The following is a 23,653-nucleotide window of genomic DNA, read 5'->3' on the forward strand; positions in this document are numbered from 1 at the left end:
TTAATTCTCTTTTTTGTTAAGAAATGTCAAAGTTGTGCCCAACACATGTGGATCAGCAAACACGATAGAGGAGGCCAGTCAGTACTTTTTGGAGGGGGGAGACGGAGGGAGAAGGTGAGAACGACCACACGACACGGCCTCAGACCATGAGCAGAGTGTCTGTGGGAACTGGAGCGGGGGTGGGCTGGCTGCGCGGGGCCAGCTCAGGGCCCCAAGGAGGGAGGGTTGGGCACACCCTCACACGCACCACACGCAGCCTGGCATGCATGCCCTGCACCCACTGCTGTCACCCAACTGACGCGCCCACGTTCACCACGCTGTGCACACAGCTCCCCTGAAGCCCAGATGCACCCTCACACCGGCACCCATGGGAGAGGCAGAGCCCTCCCCACTGTCTCCACGCACAGCCCAGCAGCGAGCAAGGCACGTCCTTCAACTTCTTCAGATGCAGAGAAGTTAGGAGAGAGAGAGCAGAGGGGAGGCCCTGGCGGAGCACAGACCCCTCCCCCAGACCCCAGCCTCCTGTTTGTGCTACTGGCCCCGGGGGCTCTGGCCACTCCTGGACAGAGGGAGGGAAGGATAGACAGACAGATGGGCGGGGCCTCTAACAGCTTTTGTCTTGAGCTAGACTCCAGCGTCCTTGCACTTGGTAAATGGTTTTCTATAGAATCAATAATATTTCTTCTTTTTTTAAATATATATTTGTTAAAGTTATACCTTTTTGTTTCTCTGGGGAAATCTGCCTCAGCTTATTCCCAATAAATTAATACTCTTTGATAGCTTATATTCAGGGAGGGGGTGCAGTGGGGCAGGGGGCCCAACCCCAGCCCCTTGTGCTGCGCTGGAGTGGCTGGCAGAGGTCCCCAATGGGCAGTTCTGTGCTGGGCATAGGCCTGTGCTCTGCCACAGATTGGGGAGGGGGCTACAGCAGCTGCCCCCCTCCCGCTGCCTCCCAGGGTGGACCCAACCTGGACTCGGGGCAGGGAGTTCAGAAGTTTCCCCTCCTCCACCCACAGCGGGCAGAGCCTGGTGGTGGGTGGGCAGGTGGCCCAGCAGTTATTGCACAGGGAGCAGCAGATAAGGAAGGGCACCCACAAGGCAGCAGCATCTGCCCAGAGCCCTTGGGTCCCCCAACCAGGCAGTCCTCCAAGCTGGGCCCAGGGACAGGAGTTGTGCTTGTGCGGGGGCTGGACAGGACGGCCCACCCCCACCTCGTGCCCGCGGCCGCCTAGCGGGCTGCCCCCTGCGCCCCTCCCCCTTGGTCCACCGCCCTGCCCGCTCGCGCCGCCCCCGGAGGTACCCATCCTGAGGTAAAGGTCAGTGTGCGGGCCGGAGCCCAGGCGGCGCGGGTGGGCCCAACTTGGGCGGCCGCGTCACTCCAGCATGGCGTCCAGCTGGTCGGCCAGGTCGTCAAACATGCTGCCAATGTCATCCAGGATGCTGCCGGTGCTCTTCTCCTCGGCGGCCGAGGGGCTGGGGGCGGGCGCAGCGTGAACTGGCTGGGTCGGCGCAGAACTTCCAGCCCCCATGTCCCGCCCATTCAGCGCAAAGTCCCGCCCCCGCGGAGGCCGGATCAGTCCACGCCCTCCCCACATCTGCCCCGCTCCGCCCCCGGCCCACTCACAGTAGCCTGTCGGGGGCTGGGGCAGCTCGTAGAGCCCCGCCCACGCCAGGCCGTGCCCAGCGCAACTCGGGCCCCGGCGCGACTCGGCCCCGCCCTCGCAGGGCAGCCTCCAGGTGTGCACCCGCCGCGGGGGCGCACAGACCCCCCCCCCCACCTACCCCCTCGCCGGACCGAGTCCTGCACCTACCGCGAGCCTTGCGCGTCCTCCTGCCGGATCTTCTCTTCTACGGCTTGCAGCGCCGCCGCCAGGCACGCGCTAGTCTCCTCAAGCTTCTGCCTGGCGCTGTCCCCCGGCGACGCGCCGTCGGGCGCGGCGGGGGGCCCGGCTGCCGCTGCAGCAGCGCGCGGCGGCTTGGCTGGCACGTGCAGCGCGGGCACACCGGGGGACGGGGGCCTGGCCGGGCTGGCACTCAGCGAGGGCGGCGTGCTGGCGGGCTTGGTGAGGGCAGCAGGCGGCTGGCGTGCCGGCGAGGGCGACGGGCTGGCGCTGCCCGACTGCAGCCCCGCCGCTGCCTTGGCCGGCTTGGGCGCCGTGGGCGGTGGCGGCGGCTTGGGAGACACGGGCGGCGGCGTGCCGTGGGCACGCTTCACCTCTGCGGGGAAGAGGAGAGTCGCACCGGGGTGGGAGGTCGCGCGGCGCGCGCGCTGCCCATCCTGGCACAAGCCCTGCCCAAGCGCCCTGCCTCGAACCCAAGATTAGAGATAACGCCCTTTGCACTGCCGGCCGGGCTCCAGCTCCAGCCCTCCGCCCCCCGGCCTCCCTGAGGCTGCCAGGGGGCACGCTTCCCTGTGCAGGCCTGCTTGGGTCACTGCTTCCAAACCCCGCCTGGTCCGCCCCCCACCTCCATTCCCCTCCAGGTGTGGCCTGTTGCAGACACTGGCCCTTCCGTTGCTTGAATGCCACAGGGCCTTTGCACCTCCGATCCTTCTGCCTGGAAGCCTCTCCCCTCCCTCCTGTGCTTGGGTCATTTTACAGCCAGGTCAGAATCCTCCCTTAGCCTTCCAGCATCGCGGGCCTGTCCTCCTTCCACAGGTGCTGCTATTCATGGGTTTCTGTGTCTCCTTCACTGAGGAATGTAAGGATCATCCACCCTTGTCTCAGCTCTCGTTGGTGAAGTGGTCCAGTGGGTGGATGGACGAGAGGGTCTGGAGATACTTTCCCACCCCACTCCACCTGGCCTTCATCAAATCCAAGAAGTGGAAAACCCCTCAGATCATGGCATGGGGAGCTGGAGGAGGGCCCTTCCCCAGCTGGCTCCCTGAACCTACCTGGGCTGCCAGGACCTGGCAGTGGCACCTTCTTGGAGGCAGGTGTGGGCGAGCCCTGGATCTTGGGCACGGGCTGAGCCAGAATGGGCTTGGGAGAGACAGGTGGCTTGGCCGGCTTCCGGGCATCACTGTCTGGCGGGGGCAGCGGGGGCAGGTGCAACAGGTCAGAGGGTGGGGGCTCAGCGGGTGGCGGTGGCGGGGGCAGCTCTGGGGGCCCAGCCTGCTCAGAGGCCGGACGGCGGCGCACAGTGCCTGTTCCATTCTGGTACACAGACAGCGGTGGTAGGGGAGGCTCAGGACCTGCCTCCCTCTCCTTGGCCTTGGGCCGGCGCTTGACTGTGTCAGACTCAGTGAGGATGAACTTGACGTTCTCCTGCTGGCTCTGCTTGGCTCGGATGCGCCTCTTGAGCGTGGCGCTGGCCTCCACCCTGGCCAGTGGTGGGCCCTCCACACCCGCCTCACCCTTGGCTGGACCTCGAGGCCGCTGCCGGGTAGCGCCATCTTCCACAAAGTGGCCGTGATCTGCAGGCCCCCCTGGCTCTCCCGGACCCCGGCGAGCAGTGGCCAGAAGTCCTGTGACAGGCCCACTCAGTGTGCGGCGCCGATTCACCACCTCGCCGTCAGGCCCAATGGCCTCCTTGTGCTTCACTGAGGCCAACACCGTGGCCACCCGGCCTGGCTCCGGGCTGGCGGGGCGAAGCATGGGGTGGCCCTCAGGGGGCCTGCGGGCTCCCCGGCCCCCACCCCCAATGGACGACAGCTCGAGCATGGCTGCAATGCTCTTCACGCTGCCAGCGCTTCCTGTGTCCACGCTGCCAGCCAAGTCACTAGCCCGCCGGCGCTGTGCCCGGATCCCCAGCCGGCCGTCCTCGGTCCCAGCCCCCTCGGTCTCCGCATCTGGCACTGACTCATCAGCCAGGTTGGCACTGGCCATGGCTGAGCTGGAGCGCTTGGGCGGGGGTGGGGGGGGCCCCTTCTTTCGCGGCCGCACAGCGAACGACTGGCTGCGGTTGACGTTCTTGTCAGCGCCAGCGGGTGCCCGCACCGAGTGGCTACGGCCCACACGCCGCTGGACTGTGGCGTAGGGCCCCGCTGTGGCCGGCACCAGCAGCTCGTCCCGCTCCGGCTCGCTGTCGGACGCCGCGTAGCGATTCAGGCTGTGGGCGCGCTTCTTGGGCCGCCCTGGCTCCATGTCGGCCTCAGGGGGCAGGCACAGCGTGGGCACAGGCGCGGGCATGGCCGCAGGCGCAGGCCCCGGAGCAGCCGGCCCTGCTTCGCTCTCCACGGGTTGGGGCAGCACGTAGGCAAAGCCACGGTGTGTGGGTGACTGAGGCAGCGAGCGAGGTGACATGGGTCGCTCCACTGGTGGCAGCAGCTGTGGGGTGGGCTTCACCTTGGCTGTGGCTGGGGCTGGGCCATGAGGCCCCCCCAGGGATTGCGGGGAGCCTGGCCGGGCTTTTGTGGGAGTCTGGGGGGGCGTGAAGTGGCTGGTACCTGGTGGAAGGACCTGCCGTGGCTTGCCAGGCACTGGGGGCACACTGGCCCGCTTGACGCTGTGGCCGTGGCGGCTGGGCCGGGCCTCCTTGTGGGGGGTACCCGGGGCCGGCCCCTCCTCCAGGAGGTACTCCTGGCTTCGTGACATGGGGCTGCCAGGCCCTGGGGGCCCGTCGCCCAGCAGCTCCTGAGAACTGCTCATGTGCCGTGCCCGCCCACCCAGGCTGGGCTCCTGCCGCATGGAGGCCCTTGGGGTGGGCGGCAGGTGGTTGGAGGGCTTCTCAGTAGGGGCAGCGGCAGCGGCAGCCCCTTCGGCCGGGCCTGTCAGGGCAGCCTGCAGCTCACCGCTGAGCTCACTGTCCTGGAAGGTGGTCATCTTAGGAGACTGGCAGTCAGCCGGGGCAGGCTCGGGTGGGGGTGGCGACTCGATGGCCATCACTTCAAGTGACTGTGGTACCTTCCGGCGCAGGGGTCCCCCCTCATACTTGGCGTACTCTGCCTTCTGCAGCTCTGCCAGTTTCCTCACTGCCAGCATCAACTTCTTCTGGTGTCCTGAGTGGGGCGGGGGGCAGGTCAGGCCAGGGAGGGTGGTGAGGACCAGGAGGCAGTGTGGGCGGGGTGGGGCCTCACCCAGCTTGGTGATGCCGATCTCCTGCAGGTCTTCCCAGGTGATGTCGGTGATGAAGTCGATGTTCTCGTAGCCATTGTCCACCAGCACCTTGTAGTACTGAGCCAGGCCAATCATGGACAGCCACATGGCCAGGTTAGCCTACGGAGCAGGGGACACAGAGGGCAGCCCGAGCTGGCTGCCCACACCCTGCCTATTACTCAGAGCTGTCAGAGGAGAGGGCACCGGGCCAGCCTGGCACAGAGAGACGGAAGGACAAACAGACAGGCCCGAGGCATCAGCTTTGGAGACAGTGCAGCCTTGACAGGAGCCCAAGGCCAGCTCACACACACTTGCGAACATATGCAAACACACACAGAGGGGCGACTCTCTCCTCAGGATACCCTTTGGGGGAGGGGGAAGAATGCGCTTCCTCACCTGCCCAGGCAGCCATGGGGACAGCATCCACGTGGACACACCACACACGTCATGGACACAGACACACAGCACCACCAACCAGATACGTGTATACACACACCCTGCATCCCAGCCATCCACGGGCACTGACACCCCTCTGAGTCACGCTCACGCCCTCTCACCACTTCCCCACCAGCGTCAGGCACACGTCACACAGCCTTGTCACACGCCTGGCAAATATCCGTGATGGTCTTCACCCAGAACCACCGGTGGCTCCCTGAATGGCATCCACCCATCCACACTCCCAGCTGGATGTCACTCATGCACCAACACAGCACACTTGGTCACCTCCTTGGGTGCACAAGCGAAGTGAAGCCCCTGGGACCCGGACGTGCTGGCTGGGAGGACCCCTGAGCCGCTGACTGAGTGGGGTGAGGCAGAGTGGATGGGCACAAACCCACCTGTCACCAACCCACAGCCCTGGGGCTCTCGGTGGCCATGGCGTCTCCCTCACAGACGGGTGGGAGCCCGAAGCACAGCGCAAGGCCCAGAGAGGCAGCATGGATGTGACAGGCCCCGGGCCCACCTTCTCCCAGCCCAGAGCCTGTCCCACCACAGACTGCCTGTTCGCGACAGCACGGGCCGCGGCTGGTGTGGCTGTCAGCCAGTGTGTGCAGTCACCAGTGGGCGCCTTGAATGTATTTAGCATACGCGTGCTGTGTACCCGAAGCATGCACAGGCGTCTTCCCCATACATGTGCCTGGGTGTGTGCAAGCACGTCCCATCCCCACGGCCCCCTGCAGTGTCTGGGTGTGTGTGTGATGGGCAGTGCTGTGGGGTGCCGGGTGGCTCCGGTGTCCCTGTGTGGCCTCCTGAGTGTGGAGCACATAGTGGAGATGGGGACTCTCCAGGCTTCAGGCTCCCCTTGCCCTGACAGCCCTCAGAGGCGGTCACCACTGCCCCTGCCCCTGCCCGAGGGAGGCGGGCCCCAGTGGCCCTGATGGACAAACAGAGGTCATCCTCTGCTCTCCTCTCTCTGGACTCCCCGGAGGGCAGGGGTGGGCTGTAGCCAGGGAGGCAGGCTGTCTGTCTGTCTGTTTGCCCAACCTGGGACTGGCCACTGGGGTGCAGGGGGCCTTACGGGTTTGTGCTCAGGCAGCCAGTCGGGGATGCTCAGGCCGCTGATCTCTGCAGTGATCTTCTTCCGGTGGCCTGGCTTGGTGACCCCGATGGCCGTGAGGTCCTAGGTGGAGGAGAGGCCCATTAGCAGAAGGCTGGGGGCCCATCTCTGGGTCAGCTGGTAGACAGCCTTCGGGCAGCTCACCTCGGGGGTCATGCGGCTGATGGTGGGCAGGTCATAGCCGGCGCTGATGAAGTTGGGGGCGTAGAGCTGCAGCTGGAACGTGGCAAGCCACTGGCTGACAGCCTCGGCGCCCTGGAAGACACAAGGCACCCGCTGCAGGCTCGCCCGCCTGCTCCCCCGCCAGGCATGCACCCCAGCCACCGCGGCGCCTCCTTCTCTGCTCAGCTGAAGACCACGCAGTGCAATCTGCTGTCCGCTGGGCCGTCTGCAGCCAGGCCCCGTCAGCCTGGCCTGGGTGCTCCTCCTCGCTCTGTGGTCCTGGGTGCCGCTGTCTTGAGCATCGTCCAGCACCTCGGCCTCCTTCTGTGATCTCCACCAGGAGGGTCCAGCTGCTGTCCACATCACAGGCCTCCCTGACCGTCCCCCCCATTCCTGGACCAGGGACACCCTGCAGTGTGGCCCTGTGTGAGGGGCTCTGGGAATGGGGCCTCAGGCGGGGCAATTTAGCGCTTCCCCTCTACGCCCCAGAAGGTGGGCTCTACCCAGAGGAATGCAGGAGGACTCAGCCAGCAGCTCATGCCCGCCCTAGCACGCAGGTGCATGCACACAGGACCTGTCTCACCCACATACACGCCTTGGCTCGTCTCACATCCATGCCATTCCACACGCACACACATGCGCACATGTGCCCGCATCACAATCACACCAGCCACACACAAACACACCCCCACTCACCTGACACCCGTGTCACACTTCCTAGACACACTAGCTTACACGCACAGCGTGTACAAGAGACAACAGCTACACACACAGACTGACAGACCAACAGAAGGACAGGCCCGGCCTGTCAAGGGCCCTGGCTGTGCTGCGGCCAAGCCAGGCAGGCTGCCCTGGGCGCCCCCCCACCTGCAGCCGGCCCAGGCCTTGTACCTTGCCCTCCGATGCTGTCTCCAGCTTCTTGGGTGGCTGCTCCCCATAGACCTGCCCGGCATGGGTCACTGGAGTCTGGGACCGGGTGGCACCTGGGGACGAGAGGGTGTGGTGGGGCAATGGCTGCCTGGGGGCCACCTCCCGGCCAGGCCAGCAGTGCTGTGTCCTTGCTTCTACCTGAAGAGCCCTCCGGAGGCTTGACAGGGCTGTCCCCGGGGCTGGAGTCGGAGACAGACTTCTGGGAGAGCACGGTGGCCAGGAGCTGCAACGCAGACAGGCTGGCTGGCCAGTGCTGCTCTAGACACAGGCCATCCCGGTCCTGCCACCAACCCACCTACCTTGACCCCTTCAGAGCCTGCGTGCAGGGTGTGGCCCCCGCTGCTCCGGCCACTGGCCACACTGCTCAAGCTGCCACTGCGGTCCCCGCCTGCCAGCAGGAGGGAGCAGCATCAGCTAGTGCCAGCCCTGCAGAGCCCAGGTGCTGCCTTGCAGAAGTGCCACCGCCCCCACCCTCCAGAGGCCCCCACCTACCTGCAAATGGCTTCCTCAGCACCCAGATCTCCTCTGGGGGTGCAGAGGGCCCTGCTGAGCTGCCTCCCTGGGGTGGGCTTGGTTCGGCACCTGCTCGAGAACCTGTGGGCCAAGCACAGTCTCCTTGAATCCTGGACTGGCCCAGCCCTGGGGCATCCCCTGGTCTGGCCCCCAAGTCTGCGCAGAGCAGAGGCTGGACACACACATGCCTGGGGGTCAGTACAGCCTCCTCCCACCCTGTCTCCGAGGAGCTGAGCGACCCTCAGAAGGCCCTTCCCAACCCTGGACACTTGAGAGCAGGAGAGCGTGGCAGAGAGGGGCGCAGGCCAGGCTACCCTGTGGTCCTGGAGGTGGGAGTCGGGAATTGCAGGAGGGTGCAAACCCCTCTGTGCCTGGGGAGCAGGGGGAGGGAGGAGGCCCCCAGGAGCCTGGGTCCAGGCTCCTCACCCCAGGGAACTAGATGACCTTGGGTGGACTGGCCGTACCTCCTAACTGGGCCCCCCTGCCCTCTCACCCGGCCTGTCAATCTCCATATCCTCTCTGTGGGGTAAACGAATCACACCAGTCCCCCATCTGAAGCCATTCCATGGCCCTGTGGCCTCATCCTGCACCCCCTCCCTCTCTGTCACCAAGTCAGCCACACTGGGCTCCCTTGGACCCTTACACAGTCACACTCTGTCCTGCTTCAGTGCCTTTGCTGTGTGGTTCCTGCTGCCGGGAATGCTCTGCCTGTGGCTAGCCCCTCCCACTTCTCAGGGCCTTCTCTGTCCACACTTGTCTAAAGTGGATCTCCATCTGCAATCTCTGTGTCACTAGTTGGTACGTTTCCTTCCACATTTATTTCACTGTTCCCTTCTCCCCTCCCTCCCCGAGGGCAAGCTCCTTGGGAGCAAGAATGACGTCCATCTGGGATACCATCTATTCCTAATACCTGGCATGCAATGTCTGTTGAATACATGAAGGAGTGGGTCTGGGGACGCTGATGAGGAGACAGCTGGCAGGACACACTCTGGACCCCACACCTAGCAATGGCTAGAGCTGACAATCCTTGCCCTGCCACCCAAAACGCGGTGCACCTGCTTCCTTCTGGCCCGCAAGCCTATCCCTGGGTGGGACTTGCCTGCTCGCTTGACGATGGCCTCGCCCAGGGAGGACGGGAAGTAGCCCACACGGTCATTGCCTGTCCTGTTGTCATGGATACAGCCCTTCCACCGGCCGTCTGGATGCTGCTCGAGGACCTGGCCAGATACGGTGGGGGGAGCATGCTCAGGGAGACACCCCTCCATGTCAAGTGGGTGGGTGGCCTTGGCCTCCTGCTCAGAACCCCCAGTTGCTGCCGGGTGTTGCGGGGAGCATTCCAGGTCCCATTCATCCCTGTTCCAGCAGCCCCAGGCCATCCTTACTGTGATAATGTCCCCGGCTTTCACATTGAGGCTGGTCAGGTCGTAATTGTTGCAATAATCCTTGGTCGCCCGGACCTGCAGGGCTGCCGAGGCCTCTGGGGACACAGGAGGCAGCAGACCCCCCAGTCCTGTGAGCCGGCCTGGCCCAGGCCCCAGCCCTGCCCCCCTGCCCCGCCTGGGCCCACCTCGCAGCAGCTGCTTGATCTCCTTGCTGGCCTGGGAGGTGGTGAATTGGTGCACGATGTCCAGGGCCGTCTGGCTGTAGGTGTTCCTCACGTGGGCATTGATCCCATTCTGTATGTGCCAGAGGGTGAGGACTCTCAGGAGCCCCCTACACCCCCACTTGACCCCAGCTCCCTCTGGCCCCTAACTCACATCGAGCAGCAGCCGAACCACTTCCGTCTTCCCACAGAGTGCGGCCTCGTGCAGGGCCGTGCCGGACTTGGTCTGGCGGTTAATGTCAATGCCAGCTTGGAGGAGGAGTCTGACGGGGAGGTAGGAGGAGCAGGCAGGGCCCTGCACAGAGAGCCCTCTGCCCCAGCACCCCCAAGCCGGGCTCCAGTTCCTGGGGGCTGAGGATGAGCTAACCCTGTCCCACATCCCCGACAACCCCCTCCCTGTGTTAACCCTTCACACTCTTATCTCGTCTCATCCTAGTGTAGGCAGTGCTGCGATGCCCACTTTAAGGATGGGGAAACTGAGGCTCAGAGAAGTTAAGAGTCTCCTCAAGGTCAGCCAGCAAGTGGCACAGGCTGTGGGGCTATAGAAGACCACTCCCCACCCCCCTCCAGTACATCCTTTATGTGGGCGGCTTGAGGCATCCTTCGTATCCAGAGACCTGACCACATCCCCACAGCTCCCTGGCTGCTCCTGTCTTATTGCCAAGCCGGGAGCAGGAACCCCAAGGCTGGGTGCCCCTTACCCCGCCCCCACCCCCCACGGCCATACCTGATGATGTCGATGTGGCCATTCTTGGCTGCCAGGTGCAGGGGGCTGGTGCCATTGGGGTTGGTGGTGTCCCCTGGCCGGGGCTCTAGCAAGGCCGCACACATGTTGCTGCTCAGGAGCAGCTGGACCACCTAGAAGGAGGGGTCAGAGTAGGGGGGCCCAGGAATGGGGTGGGGAGCTGCAGTTTGTCTCCCACTCCCACCCCAGGAGAAGAAGTTGGTGTCCCACTCAGCTCCCTGGGGAGACTTACCCCAACGCGGCCGAACTCACAGGCAAGGTCCAGGGGCGTCTTCCCCGAGTTGTCCACCATGCACGGGTTGGACTGGTGCTGGAGCAGCATCTCAGACTGCAGGGACCACAGGGTGTGGTCAGGCCCAATGCATCCGTCAGGCTCATTCTGCCTCAGGCACCCTGTCACCCTTGAGGCGGTCCTTACCACGTCGTAGTGACCATGCTGGGCCGCCAAGTGCAGGGGGATGTGGCCCTCATCAGACGGGACATTCACCGCTGAGCCCGCCTTCAGCACCAGCTTCATGGGCTCCTTCCGGCCCTGCCAGGCCGCATAGTGTAGCGGCCGCATGCCTGTGGTCAAGGGGGGCGGTTGGGAGCTAGCCCCTGACCCCGAACCCAACCCTCACTTCTAGGATGCTGATCCCATGAGAACCTGCCTCAACCCAGACCAAGACCCGGGGCTGAGACCTCAGTTGAGGGGTCATCCTGGCCTCCAGGGACCCCACTTCTGACCTTGACCCCCTGCCTCTGGCTCTGAGATCCCTGACAGGCCTTGCCTTTGTTGTCCTTGATGTCCACAGCAGCCTGGGCCTCCAGCAGCAGGGTGATCAATTCCGTGTTGCCATTCAGGGCTGCGTGGTGCAGGGCAGAAAAGCTGGGACAGGTGACAGACATGTATGGGCAAGGAGCCGGGCACCCTGCCTTCCCCAGGAGTCCTTGACCCCCATACCAGACTGACATCTCCCCGGGCTGAGAACTCACCCATCTGGGTCTTGGAAATTGACATTGATCTTCTTGGTGGAGCCCAGGAGCTCTGGGGTGGGAAGGAGACATGGTGAGGGAGGCTCCGTCCAGCCCCTACTGAGGCCTACCTGGGTCCCAGCCCCCTCTAGACAGAGAGCAGGGAGAGAGCGGCTGGCTAGCTCCCTGGCAGGCTCAGAGCCAAAGCTATCTAGGTCTTTAGTCTAGAAATGTTCATTCATTCAACCCTGTTTCCAGCACTCAGCATCAGGTACCAACTTTTGGCCCTTGGTTTCCCACTGAACTAAGACGTTGGGAGGTTCATAGGCCCTGTCCCTGCCTGGGAACAGAAGCCAGGGCTGTGCACCCACACAGGCGCACACATGTGCACATGAACCCCCCTCCCTTGAGACGCTGGCTGAGCACCTGCCAATGGTGGGAGGGAGAGAGCCAGCCCAATCTGTCTCTCAGAAGGACCCAGATGGGGCCGGGGGTGGCCCAGGAAGGCTGGAACACCCGGAAATGGGGGTATCTCTGGGGAAGATCTGCATTTCCAGGGTTCAGCCTCCCCCAACTTCCAGCCCGAGGCCTGGTCTGTGTAGATGAGCCCCATTTGGCAGGGCAGGATGGGGAGGCAGGCAAGTGGGCCAGTGCCTCCAAGCAACCACATTACAATGGCCCCCTCATCTATGGGGGCATGCGCAGGCCCCAGGGTCAGCCCGCCTGAAGCCCGAGGGGCTCCAGCCCTCCCTTGGGGGACCCAGTCTACTCCCGGGGCGTCCCCAGTCCTGGCCTCCACCAGCCGCCTGCTAGAGGAGGGGAGCCCACCGATGCCCTCCCCATGGGCTCAGGTCCAGCCGGACTCGGGCCAATCCCCTGCCTGTCTGGGCCACGGTTACATAAACCATTTGTGGGTCAGTCACTCTGTGAGGGAGGGGCTGGCAGGACAGAAGCCCCTTTGTCCAGGCTCAGGACAGGGATGGGGGCAGGGGGCTGAGGGAGTCGAGTCACAGAGGGGCTGCTACAGGGCCTGCTCTGTGACCCACAGCAGCCCCGGCTGCTCCGGCCTCGGTTCTCAGCTTTTGGATGTAGGATGTGGGTCCCCCAATGGCCCACAAAGTCAGACGGGCCTGAATTCAAATCCTCCCTCTGCCCCTTACTAGCCCTGAGGCCTTGGCTGTGAGCTCGAAGGGTCTAACAGGGCCAGCCTCACAGGCGGAAGGGCGCCTCCAGACAATACATGAAGGGTCTGGCACAGAGTCAGCTCAGCACGTGGCAGTTCTTAATACTAGCCCTATAGGAATCCCACCCCACCCTCCCCAGTGAGGGGCTTCTCCAGTGAAGAGCCGAAGAGCTGAGGCTCCAGGACGAGAGGCGTGTCCACTCCCCTGCCCCTCCCCCCGCCTCAGACACTTGGCTGATGCTAACGGCTGTCTAAGTTGGCAGCAGTGCCACCCCTCCTTCCCCGTGGTGGTCCAGGGCAAAACCTTGGAGGCAGGCCTGGGTCCTTTCTTGAGCCCTTATATCTTCTCCATTGGTCAATCCTGTTGGCTCTACTTTCAAGACACTTTCAAAGCACACCTGGAATCCTACCCTTTCTCACCAGCACCATCATCACCACCCTGGGCCAGGCCAGCGTCCCTCAAAGGACCACTGCCATCACCTCCCCCTGGCATCCCCACTTCCACCCTGCCCCCTCCAGTCCATCCTCCATACCCACTGAGGTCAGGGGGACCCCGTTAGAACATGGGTCCGGTCCCATTACTCCTGTCTCACTGGGGTTGGAGGCCAAAGCCGGACAATGGCCCTGTATGATGCAGCCCTCCTTTCACTTCGAATTCCTCCTCACCCCTGTTCCAGCCACCTGAGCCTCCTTGATGGCACTCCAACACACCTGTCTCCCCTGCCACAGGGCCTTTGCACATGCTGTGTGTGTGTGTGCATGTGTGTGTGTGTGTGTGTGTGAGCCATTCTTCCCTCAATTATCCCCATTATTCCCTCTTCATGTCCTTCGGGTCTCTATCCAAGACCTGCTTGTCAAAGCCTCCTCCCCCATCTAAAATGGTAATCCCCTGGGAGTTTCCTGGTGGTCCAGTGGTTAGGACTCGGCACTTTCACTGCCATGGCCCAGGTTCAGTCCCTGGTTGGGGAACTAAGATCCTGCAAGCTGTCCAGTGTGGCCAAAAAATAAAAAATAAATAAGGGCTTCCCTGGTGGCGCAGTGGTTGAGAGTCCGCCTGCCGATGCAGGGGACACGGGTTCGTGCCCCAGTCTGGGAAGATCCCACATGCCACGGAGTGGCTGGGCCCGTGAGCCATGGCCGCTGAGCCTGCGCGTCCGGAGCCTGTGCCCCGCAATGGGAGAGGCCACAACAGTGAGAGGCCCGCGTACCGCAAAAAATAAATAAATAAATAAATAAATAAATAAATAAATAAATAAAAAAAACGGTAATCCCCTTCCCATCTCGTGTCTGTTGTATTTTTCTCTTTAGCCCCCATACCACCATGTATCTTGTTTATTGTCCATCTCCATCACTAAATTACAGGCTCCAAAAGGACAATAGTTTTTATCTATTTTGCTCACTGCCGTATCCTTGGTGGCTAAAACACTGCCAGGTGCACACACAGTGCTCAGTAACTGGTGACTGAACTGTACCCTCATCCCACACACTCTGTCCACCTGCCAGGGCCGGCTTCAAGTGTGTCACCTGCGCAGCCACTCAGAAGAGCCCCACACCTGGCTGGATGCTCTGCTGTCGCGAGATTGTTATTTTTTGTTTTTGTTTTTGGGTTTTTTTTTTTTTGGCCCCATCTTGTGGCATGCGGAACTTCCCCGACCAGGGATTGAACCCGCGCCTGCTGCAGTGGAAGCGTGGAGTCTTAACCACTGGACCACCAGGGAAGTCCTATTATTTTTTTGGACAAGTCACCCCCCCACCATTTTCATTTTGCGCTGGGCTCTGTGGATTATGCGGCCAGGCCTGCCACGGTCCCTTGTCGTGAAGATGAAGGGAGCCCAGGCATCGCTGTCCCCCAGCACCTCTGCCTTGCTCAAGCCCACGCTCAGCACATTCCTCCACCAAAAGGCTCTGGCCCCCGACTCTAATGTCTGCTGCCCCCCACCCTTCTTAGTTCCCATGTAGCCAGTTCTCAGCTTCTCCCCCACAAGACTTCCCAGGCCAGCTCGCTCTCCTCCCTCCCGCAGCCAGGGTGCCCAGGCAGCTACGGAGCCAGGTGCTCTGAGTGGAGCCCGAGGCCAGGCCCACCTGCTCGCCCAGTCACAGCTGCAGGTGCTGAAATCTCAGAGGGGCTGGAGGTTGAGGCCCAGGAAGTGACACAGACACCAGTGGGGAGAGGGTGTCTCCATCCAGAAGGGGATCACTCCCCACAGAAGAAGGAGCATCTTGCTAAGGTCATCTTCCCCCCACCACCGCCACTCCTGGCCGCTGTTCTCCTCAAAGAGGAAAAGTGCTGGAATTGGATGAAGGGGGGCTTGAGGTCTTGGCGCACCCCCAATTCCCATGGGGACACTGGACACCCGGAAGGTCCCGGAACTGCAGCCTGCCTGGGGCTGGGGGGCTGTACCTCATGGAGACAGGTGCCCTGAATGAAGCTGGAGCAGAGCACGGCTTCAGGGGCCTGGGTGGGTGGGAGAGAGGAGGGCAAGTGGGGATAAGCTGAAGGCCCCAGGAGCCCCTTTCCCTTTTCCACGAGGGCACTAAGTCCTACGGATTGCCATCAGTCATAGCGCATATGCCTTGCCCCTGACCGCCCCCATGACTTCGGCTCTCCGGTCTCCTATCACCCCAGCCCTCTAACTGCTCTCCTGATACTACCCCTACCTCTGAAGTCACCTCCAAACTCCAGCTGCAGAGGCCCTGGGGGGAGCCCACCCCAGACCCTTTTCCACTCCACCCTTGTGGCCTCCCTCCACCCCTCTGCCCAGATGCTCCTCCAACCATGGAAGTCACCCACAGGCTACCTCCACAGAGCCACATCTGTCCCCTACAGGGACATGGTCTTGGCCTCCTCTGCTCCCACCTCAGATTGGCTGAGCCCTGTGGCCTCCAGCATAGAAAGGCACCCTCTCAAATCCCCCAGGGCACGCAGCTCTGAGCCAGACGCTGGAAGGGAACTCTTAGTGGGCCAAGGTGAGTGAGCACAGGAGCGCTGGCCGTAGTCTTCAGTGAAATGGAAGAAAGGGGAGGTTGGGCCAGAAGGAAGGGCAGGGTGTCTGCCCACACCCCAGAAGACCAACCTCCACCCCAGTATTTTCCCTCCCTAGCAGTCTCTTCTTCACTTCAAGGATGACTGCTAAGGGTGACGGTGCCTGTGCATGTAAGTGGAGGCTCCCTTCAGGCGGGATAGGGGTGCTGACAGAGCCTGGGGTGTCACTGGGGTGTGGAGTGAAGGGAAGGTGTCAGCACAGGGAGGAGACTGTGGAAACAAGAATCGTGGGAACACCGCTGGAGTTGGGGGCCCCAGGGAGCACCGCTGGATGCCCCCTACCCCATGGCCCAAACTCCAGCTGTACTTTGCTGAATCAAAATACATCTTACTCCAAAGCAGGCCAGTGTTGCCATGACAACCGAGCTAATTCATGGAGGGATTTCTCTGATTTATTATGCCGGCCCCTGTGAGTCAGAGAGCCCAGATTCGGGTGCCAGGGCAGGTGTCTCTCCTATCCAGAGACGAGGCCATGCAGGGGCAAATGCAGAGATCCAGGCAGAGACACAGGTAGAGGTAAAGGTCCCCACACCTCCCCTGGATGGCCAGAGTAGAAGTGGGGAGGAGTCCCCAAATCTGATGCCCCCCACTTCCTCAGTGCACCGCCCTGGGCCATCTAGGAAATGGCCACAGTTAGCACTTCCGGAGCACTTACTAAGTGCCTGGGCTTCATGCGTGTACTCGCTGTTCTTACAACAACAATGCTACGAGGCAGGGACCACAAATGTCCCCATCCTACAGATGAGGAGACTGAAGCCCAGAGACTGGAGATGCCTGTGCCCAAGGTCGGATGGCCACTAGGTGGAAGACTTTGCCTTGCCTTCCACCTCTCAATCCCTGAGCCTGCTTTTGAGGCTCAGCTGAGGTTGCCTCTGCCTGAAAGCCCTCCCTTTCTGAACCCCGAGGCCCTGAAGCCAGCCCTAACTGGCAGACTATCCCTGGGCCTCCAGTGTGGAAGGCAGGGACCACCTGTGTATGTGTGCTTGCGAGGCACAGATGTGCAGCTCTCTAATTGCACAGAGCAGATAGTAGTGGCCAGGCAGGGGCTGCAGTGGGAGGGGTCCTCCTGGGGCTCAAGGACCTACCCCCACCTGCCCCAGAGGCTGTCTCAGTTCTCAGCATCTCCCCTGGAGAGAGGGGAGGGTACCTCCCTGGCTTACATACAGTCCCAGGGGGTGGCATGGGGAGTCGGGGCACCCAGACCCCACCTGCTACCCATTAGAGCCCTATCCGCGCCCACACAGGTGCCCTGACACACTGACACGGCCATACGTGCGCAGTCACACACGCGGCTGGTCCACACGCCCATCCATCCATCTCCAGGGTCCCCGGGGGAGGCTCCAGGCTGAGCTGGGATGAGTACTGGGATCAGGGCGCCAAGCTTCCAACTATCCCCTGGGACCCCCACAGAACAAGCTCAGGATGGCCAGTGGGAGACCCCCTCCCCCCCAGTCTCCTTTTCCAGCAGGAAAGCCAGAGAGGACCAGGGTCTGCACCTGCCTCGAACTCAGCCTACCCTGGGCTGGGCGACCTTGGGCCTCTGCTCCCCCTTCAGTAAATGGCCCCCAGCCGGCCATGCCTGGGCAGCCACACCCCCAGCATGGTCCTGCCACCCCCCCTTCCCTGATAAGCATGTTATTAAACATGGGGTGGGGAGGGGGTCTGACAGAGACTGTCAGCCCCGTGGTCTCCCCTTACCGCAAGAGGCCCCTCCCTCTCTCCATGGCGTGGGGGGGAATCCGCCTCGCCCTTTAAAGGCCCGGAAGAGACCTCCAGCTGTCAGCCCGCAGCCCGGGAAGGGAGGGGAACGGAGGCTGGAGAGAGGGATGCGAATGCCTGCGGCCTGGAGGGTGGGTGCCGCCAGGTGCCCGCTGGGGGGCTCGGGTGACGGCCTGGCGCTCGATGCAGCCCCTCCTTCAGTGCTGGTAGCGGGGGGCGCGGACGGAGGGTCTGGGCGCTGCTGGCCCCGCCCCGCCCCCGGGGACCCGACAGCATCCCCCTCCCCGCCCTGCACCGGGCGGGGTGGGGGGCTCGGCGCTGGAGACGGCCCCGGGGCGCGCCGCGGCTCGTGTCCGCTCCCCGCGCCCCCCGTACCCCCCGTACCCCCCGCACTCACTGGCCTTTCCGGGCCGCGGCCTCTGCAGCAGCCTCTGCGCGGTCCCCACGTCCTCCGCCTTCACCGCCTGCACCAGTTCCTGCTCCTTCCCCATGGCGCGACCGGGGCCGCAGCGACGCGGCTGAGCTCCGTGCGCTCGGCGCGGCTCAGAGGCGGCGGCGGCCCCACGGCACCCGCCGCATCCTCCTCCCTCCCCCGCAGCCTCCTCCGCCGCCCGCGCCCCTCGCTGTCCTCGGGCTCCGGCTCTGGCTCGGGCTCCCGGCGCGGAGGGGGCGGGGAGCGCGTCACGGGCGGGGGGCGGCCCGGGGGCGGGGGCCGGCGGCGGCGGGAGCGGGGCGGGGGCGCGGTACCTGGCGCCGCCTCCCGGACGCCTGGGTCCCCCTTCCTCGGCCGCTGACCTCGGTGCGCCCGCGCCGGCCGCGCGCCCGACTCCTTGGCTCCGCCCCTACATTAGGACCCGTCCTCCCGAGACGCCCCCTCCCCACGTGCGGGCCGCGCGGCTCAGGCCCGGCCTCTGCGGACCCCCAGCGGCCCCGGCGACCGCCAGGGGCTAGGGACAGTAGCCGCCGGGGGGCCGGACACTGAGCCCCGACTCGGCGGCGGCGCCGCCAGGCAGAGCCTGAGAGAGGCTTCCAGAGGCTGCGGGACCAACGGGGGGAGGGACTCAGGCAGTGGGCGGGCGGGGACCCGGGCATGGAGATACCCGGGCATCGGCGGCACAGAAGCCGGCCCGCCAGGGGCTGTCAGACATTTCTGGCCCGTGGTTCCCGTGGGAGGTGTCGAAGGACTGTGAAGAGGAATCTCCCAATAATGAATTCGGTGTCAGGGAACCCGCCCTCCCCCTCCTGCAACTGCACCTTCATGCCCTGCAGCCTCTGGCTCTCTCCACAAACAATGCTAGGCGACCCCCCACCGCCCCCTCCTCAGTCGAACCCCAACCTCAGTGCACCTGCCCAGCACCAACTGGGGTTCAGCCCCTCACACTTACCACTAAGAGGGGCTCGGCTCCCCCATCCTCAGCACCAACTGGGGTGTAACTCTTCAGGTCCGCCACCCAGGGGGTTTCAATCCCCCCATTCGCAGCACCAATGGGGTCACAGCCCTGCCCAGCAGCAGTCTGAACCCCACAGAAGCCTGCTTACCCCCCAGCCTCCAGGCACAGATTCTGGCAGCCCCACAGGGGACTGTCCTGCTTGACACTCACCCTCCCCCCATCCACCCCACACACACCCGGAGGTCTCTCCCTTCTGACCTCCTGGGTATTAGCCTCCGGTCCTCACCTTGTCATGGCTGCAGCATTCTAGAGACAGACTGGTTGGGGTCTGTGTCCCGGCTCAGGTTCAGTTTCCCCATTTGCAGGGAGGGGCATATCATCACCCCAACCAGGCAAGATTGTTAGAACCTTGGGAAGGTTCACACATATGATGGCTGGACCCCCCATCTCCCTATGGCCCAGGCCATCGAGCTGGTCCAGGAAGAAGGTGGCCAGAGTGTGGAGGAGGGCAAGCAGCAGGCACTGGGATTCCCTGATCTGGACAGCTGGTCAGTCCCCTCCGTGGGCTCTTCTGTGAAATTTAGGGAGCAAGCCTATGCCTCCCAGTGTGCTGGGCTACCACAGGGGTCCCTAAATACAAGGGCCCTTCCCCCCACCCTTTATGGTGACCAATTCCTGGGCACCTGCTGGGTCAGGCACCATGCTGGTCACTTCATAGATGAGCTTGGACTTACTGTGCCCTTTTTACAAATGAAGAAAGCGAGGCTCAGAAAAGCCAGGTGACTCACCTGAGGTCCCAGAGTCTCCAGGTCATGAGTCTGAGATTTGAACCCACATCAGCCTCTTCATTTGTCCCAGATCTGCCTCTTACCAGGTTTGTTTTTCCAGTCACTTTGTCTTTCTGAGTCTCAGTTCCCCCTCCATAAAATGGGGGAATGATACCTCCCAGTAGGTTATTTGAGGATTAACTGTGATGCTATTCATAAAGCACCTCACAGAACTTAGTAAGTTCTCAGCAAATAGCTTCTGTGGATATTGTGATATTCTTGGGCCTCCCTACCTGGGCCGTCTGGGTAGCAGTTGTATTTTATTCATCTTCGTGTCTGCAGAGCCAAGCAGTGCGCCTAGCACACAGGAAACACTACAAAAAAAAAAAAAAAAAAGATAGTTATTATCCTTACCATTATTTTCATGTTTTGGCTGGCTAAGGCAAACCACTCTGGCCTGAGCCTAACATTTTCAAGGCCTGGGGCAAGAGTACAAACAGAGGCCCACACACCAAATGTCTTAAGTGTTCAAATGTTATAAATCATGCTAATAATGTGTTAAATAAAATATATTCTGTCATTCTACCTTGACAAATACACCTTCAGCATGAACTGAAAGGTCAAGTTCTAGTTTTGAATTATCGCATAGCTCTGGGAAATGAACTGGCCCCTGCCTCCAACTGCCTCACCTCCATTCTCTGCCCACTTCCAGCTCCAGCTCCAACTCTACCCAACAAACAGGTAGCCCTTAGTCACTCCTCAGACCTAGGCTTGGGCAACTTGCTGTGTGGTCCACCTTCTGGAGGACAGACCTGGGAAGAAAGCAGTACAGAGTCTACTAGATTCACCCTGGTAAGTGAGGCTAACGCCCTAGGAGGAATCAGGAATTCTAGATCCGCTACCCACCAGCCCAGTGAACCTGGGACAAGCTCCCTACACTCAGCTGCCTCATCTGTAAAATGGGTCAGCAGCTCTGCCTGCAGTCCAAGGCTGATGGGAGGGTCCATCTGGAAACAGAGATGTGGATCTTCCTGGGGTCCCCCCAGCCTGGGGATGGGGGCAGCACAGCAGGCCATCCACTCTGGCTGGGGGTATGAGGATGCAGAGGCGTGGGACTTGGGCAGCCCTCCAGGAAGTCAGGCCTCCGAGGACGATCCCAGGAGGAGGGACCGCTGAGCCAGCAGAACTGCTGAGGCTCAGCCTGGAGTAGAGCTGGCTGCTGCTTCACTGCAGCCTGGGCTGGCCCCCTTCCCAGCTGCACGGCAACCTCCCCCTTCCCCCGGCAGCAGTGCAACCCCTGCTCCTGTCCACCAGCTGTGTGCCCGCTCAGGGGCTCCCTGGTACCCCTCCCAGCCCCCCAGAGCCCTGATGCCCAGCCCCTTAAGTATAAAATGGGGATGACGAATGTACCCTCCTCACGGGCTGCTGGGAGCATGAAGCATGATAGCTGCCAAGGTTTCCATCTTCTCAAAGATGCCACCTCTGTAAAGTGCTCAGCTGATGCTTGGTACATAAGAAGGGATCAACAACCATGGGGTCCTATCTCCCCTTCCTGCCCAGCAGAGATGCTGGGGCTGCTCAGGCTGGGCATGGAGCCTGGTCTGGTCTCTCAGTTACCCGTAGGCATGGGACATGTGCAGCCCTCCACCCAGAGTCCCCACAAAAAGGCAGACAGCTCAGGACTTGCCCCCCTGGGCCACAGATACCCCACAGACATCTGGCTGAGTCTTCTAGCCCTCCTTTGGTCTCACCTCTCTCTCCCGCTCTCAGGCTCTCAGGGTTTATCCTGCTCTGGACATCCTTCAGGTGCTAGGGTTCACAGGGCTCTTCCTCTCCCAGGCTTCCAAGCCCACATACCCATCTGCCACTCCCCAGAGCTGCCTCTGAGCCTGGTGGAGCTGCCCTGGGGAGCTCCTCTACATAGAGAGGAAGATGAAGAGGATGTATGAGGTGTGGAGGTTGACTGGGAAGTAGTCACCTCAGCCAGAAGGGGGGAGATCAGGGGAGGGATGAGCCCAGCAGGATGGGTTCTGCTGTGTTCTAGCCACGTGCCCTTGAATACATGACTCTACATCTCTGAGCCTCAGTTTTCTCGCCTCCAAAATAGGGGGTGGTTCCTCCTTGGCAGGGTTATTGCGAGGACCCAATGCAGAATGTGGGTAAAACGCTCAGCATAGTTTGGCGGTTCCTCGAAAAGTTAAACATGGAATTACCACATGATGCAGCAATTCCACTCCTAGTATATACCCAAGAAAAATTAAAACGTGTACTCAAAGAGATACTTGTACAGAAAATTTCATTTGTAATAGCTAAGAAGTGGAAACAACTCAAGTTTCCATCAATGAACAGATGAATGGATAAATAAAATGGGGCCCATCCACACAATGGAATATTATTCAGCCATAAAAAGGAATGAAGTACTGACACAGGCTACAACCTGGATGAACCTTGAAAATGTTATGCCCAGTGAAAAAAGCCAGACACAAAAAGCCTGTTGTAGGATTTCATTTATATGAAATGTCCAGAAGAGGTAAATCCATAGAGACAGAAAGCAGATTACTGGTTGCCAGGGGCTTAGGGGAGGTGGGGTGGGGGGATGGCGAGTGAGTGCTTAAATGGCGGTGGGGGAGATGGGGTTCTTTGGGGATGATGGAAATGTTCTGGAACTAGATAGAAGTGGTGTTTGCACAACTGTGAAGGTACTAAGTGCCACTGAATTGTTCAGTTAAAAATGGTTACTTTCATGTAATGTGAATTTCACCTCAATTAAAACAAGACACCCAGTATAGCCCCCCACACAGAATAAGCTCTCAAATGCTATGAAAAGTCCTGAAAAAAACAGGAGTTCAGCAGTTGAAGAGGTAGAGGTGAGGCATCCTAGGTGTGGGCAAGCATTCAAAGAGAGGGTGTAGGGAATTCTGAGACTGTTGTTCACTCATGGCTTGTGGAGTGGAGAGCAGGAGAAGCCGCAGGGTTGGCAGGGGCTGGGGCCAGGAGTCTGGAGGGTAACGGGGGACCCCTGCAGGCTTCTAACAGGGGTCAGACTTAGGTTTTTAGAAGACCACTCTGTAACGTGAAGGACAGCCTGGAGGGGGCAGGAGTGGGTGTGGGGAGGCTGTTCCGGGAGAGGGAGTGGTGGCCCATCTTGCCTCACTGTCATACATGGGTGGGCACTGCACACAGAAGGGGAAGCCTTTGGGGGCAGGTCAATCATGAACTGTCTTAGCCGTGGAAAGTGGTGTCCATGGGGCCTTCAATGGAAAATGTCAAACAGGAAGCCGGGTGTGAGCTGGAGACAGGGTGGAAAGGCCCCGGACCAGGGATGGTACTGAAAGCCCTGAAGAGTGGGCAAGAGCCCCCAGGGATAGTGTGGAGACAGGAATTCTGGAGGCCGCCAGCCTTTAGGGGAAGGCAGAGAGAGACTGAGTGCGGGGCAAGAAGCTGGGTGGCGGTCATGGGAGTTTTCTAGGAGCAGTGCTGTCAACCACTGTGCAGACAGATGTGGCGAGATGCAGAAGGAAAAGTATCCACTGGGTTTGGCAATGTGAGATGGCCAGGGACCTCGTGAAATTTTCACTGGAGAGCTGGGAGTAAAAGACATGACAGAGGGTCAAGCAGTGAGTGAGAAGTGAGAACAGATCTTTGAAAGAGAGCAGGCTGGAAAGAGTTTTGAGTTGTTTTATGGTGTTGAAATGCTGAAGGGAAGGAAAGAGGGGAGGTGGGGAAGGTACAGGAAGGAAGGTTCCCGGGACCCAGGGCCTGGGTGGATAGGCAGGGGACATGGCCTTGATGAAGGGGCCCGAGGAAGAAAGGGGGGTGCAGCTGCATTTATAAACATGGTGGGAAGAAACCATGGGAGAGCCTGTCTCAAGGACTCTCTTTTTCGAGGATGAGGCCACGTGTGTAGAGTGTGGGAAGGCTGGATGGAAAAAGCGGCAAGAGGGACCCCAGTTTTTGAGGGGTCACTGGGATTAGTGAGGGGACCCAAGGGTCAGACCCTGGCTGGACAGTCCTGAAAGGGACCAGAGTAGGGTTGCCTGATCTAGCAAATA

The 23,653-nt window shown here is 61.4% G+C and overlaps 1 protein-coding gene across 2 annotated transcripts; it reads right to left on the bottom strand.

Annotated features, from left to right (window-relative positions):
- Positions 1 to 1,373: 1,373 nt before the first annotated feature.
- CASKIN1 (CASK interacting protein 1) lies at positions 1,374 to 17,934 on the bottom strand (the record flags this gene model as incomplete). 2 transcript variants are annotated; one of them, XM_079718849.1, is made up of 20 exons in its annotated part: positions 1,374 to 1,473; positions 1,812 to 2,217; positions 2,894 to 4,939; positions 5,018 to 5,156; positions 6,553 to 6,654; positions 6,736 to 6,846; positions 7,645 to 7,736; positions 7,822 to 7,906; positions 7,983 to 8,071; positions 8,176 to 8,277; positions 9,296 to 9,413; positions 9,579 to 9,673; positions 9,764 to 9,872; positions 9,954 to 10,062; positions 10,527 to 10,657; positions 10,777 to 10,872; positions 10,963 to 11,108; positions 11,315 to 11,412; positions 11,520 to 11,571; positions 17,841 to 17,934. In XM_079718849.1, 20 exons carry the CDS (start codon positions 17,932 to 17,934, stop codon positions 1,374 to 1,376), a joined length of 4,320 nt encoding a protein of 1,439 aa, XP_079574975.1. The 2 variants fall into 2 exon arrangements, with proteins under 2 accessions (XP_079574975.1, XP_079574976.1); XM_079718850.1 differs by lacking the exons at positions 6,553 to 6,654; positions 6,736 to 6,846.
- Between the last annotated feature and the right edge of the window lie 5,719 nt (positions 17,935 to 23,653).

This window comes from Hyperoodon ampullatus (genome assembly GCF_949752795.1).
Source record: "Hyperoodon ampullatus genome assembly, chromosome: 14".
Classification (NCBI taxonomy): Eukaryota; Metazoa; Chordata; class Mammalia; order Artiodactyla; family Ziphiidae; genus Hyperoodon; species Hyperoodon ampullatus.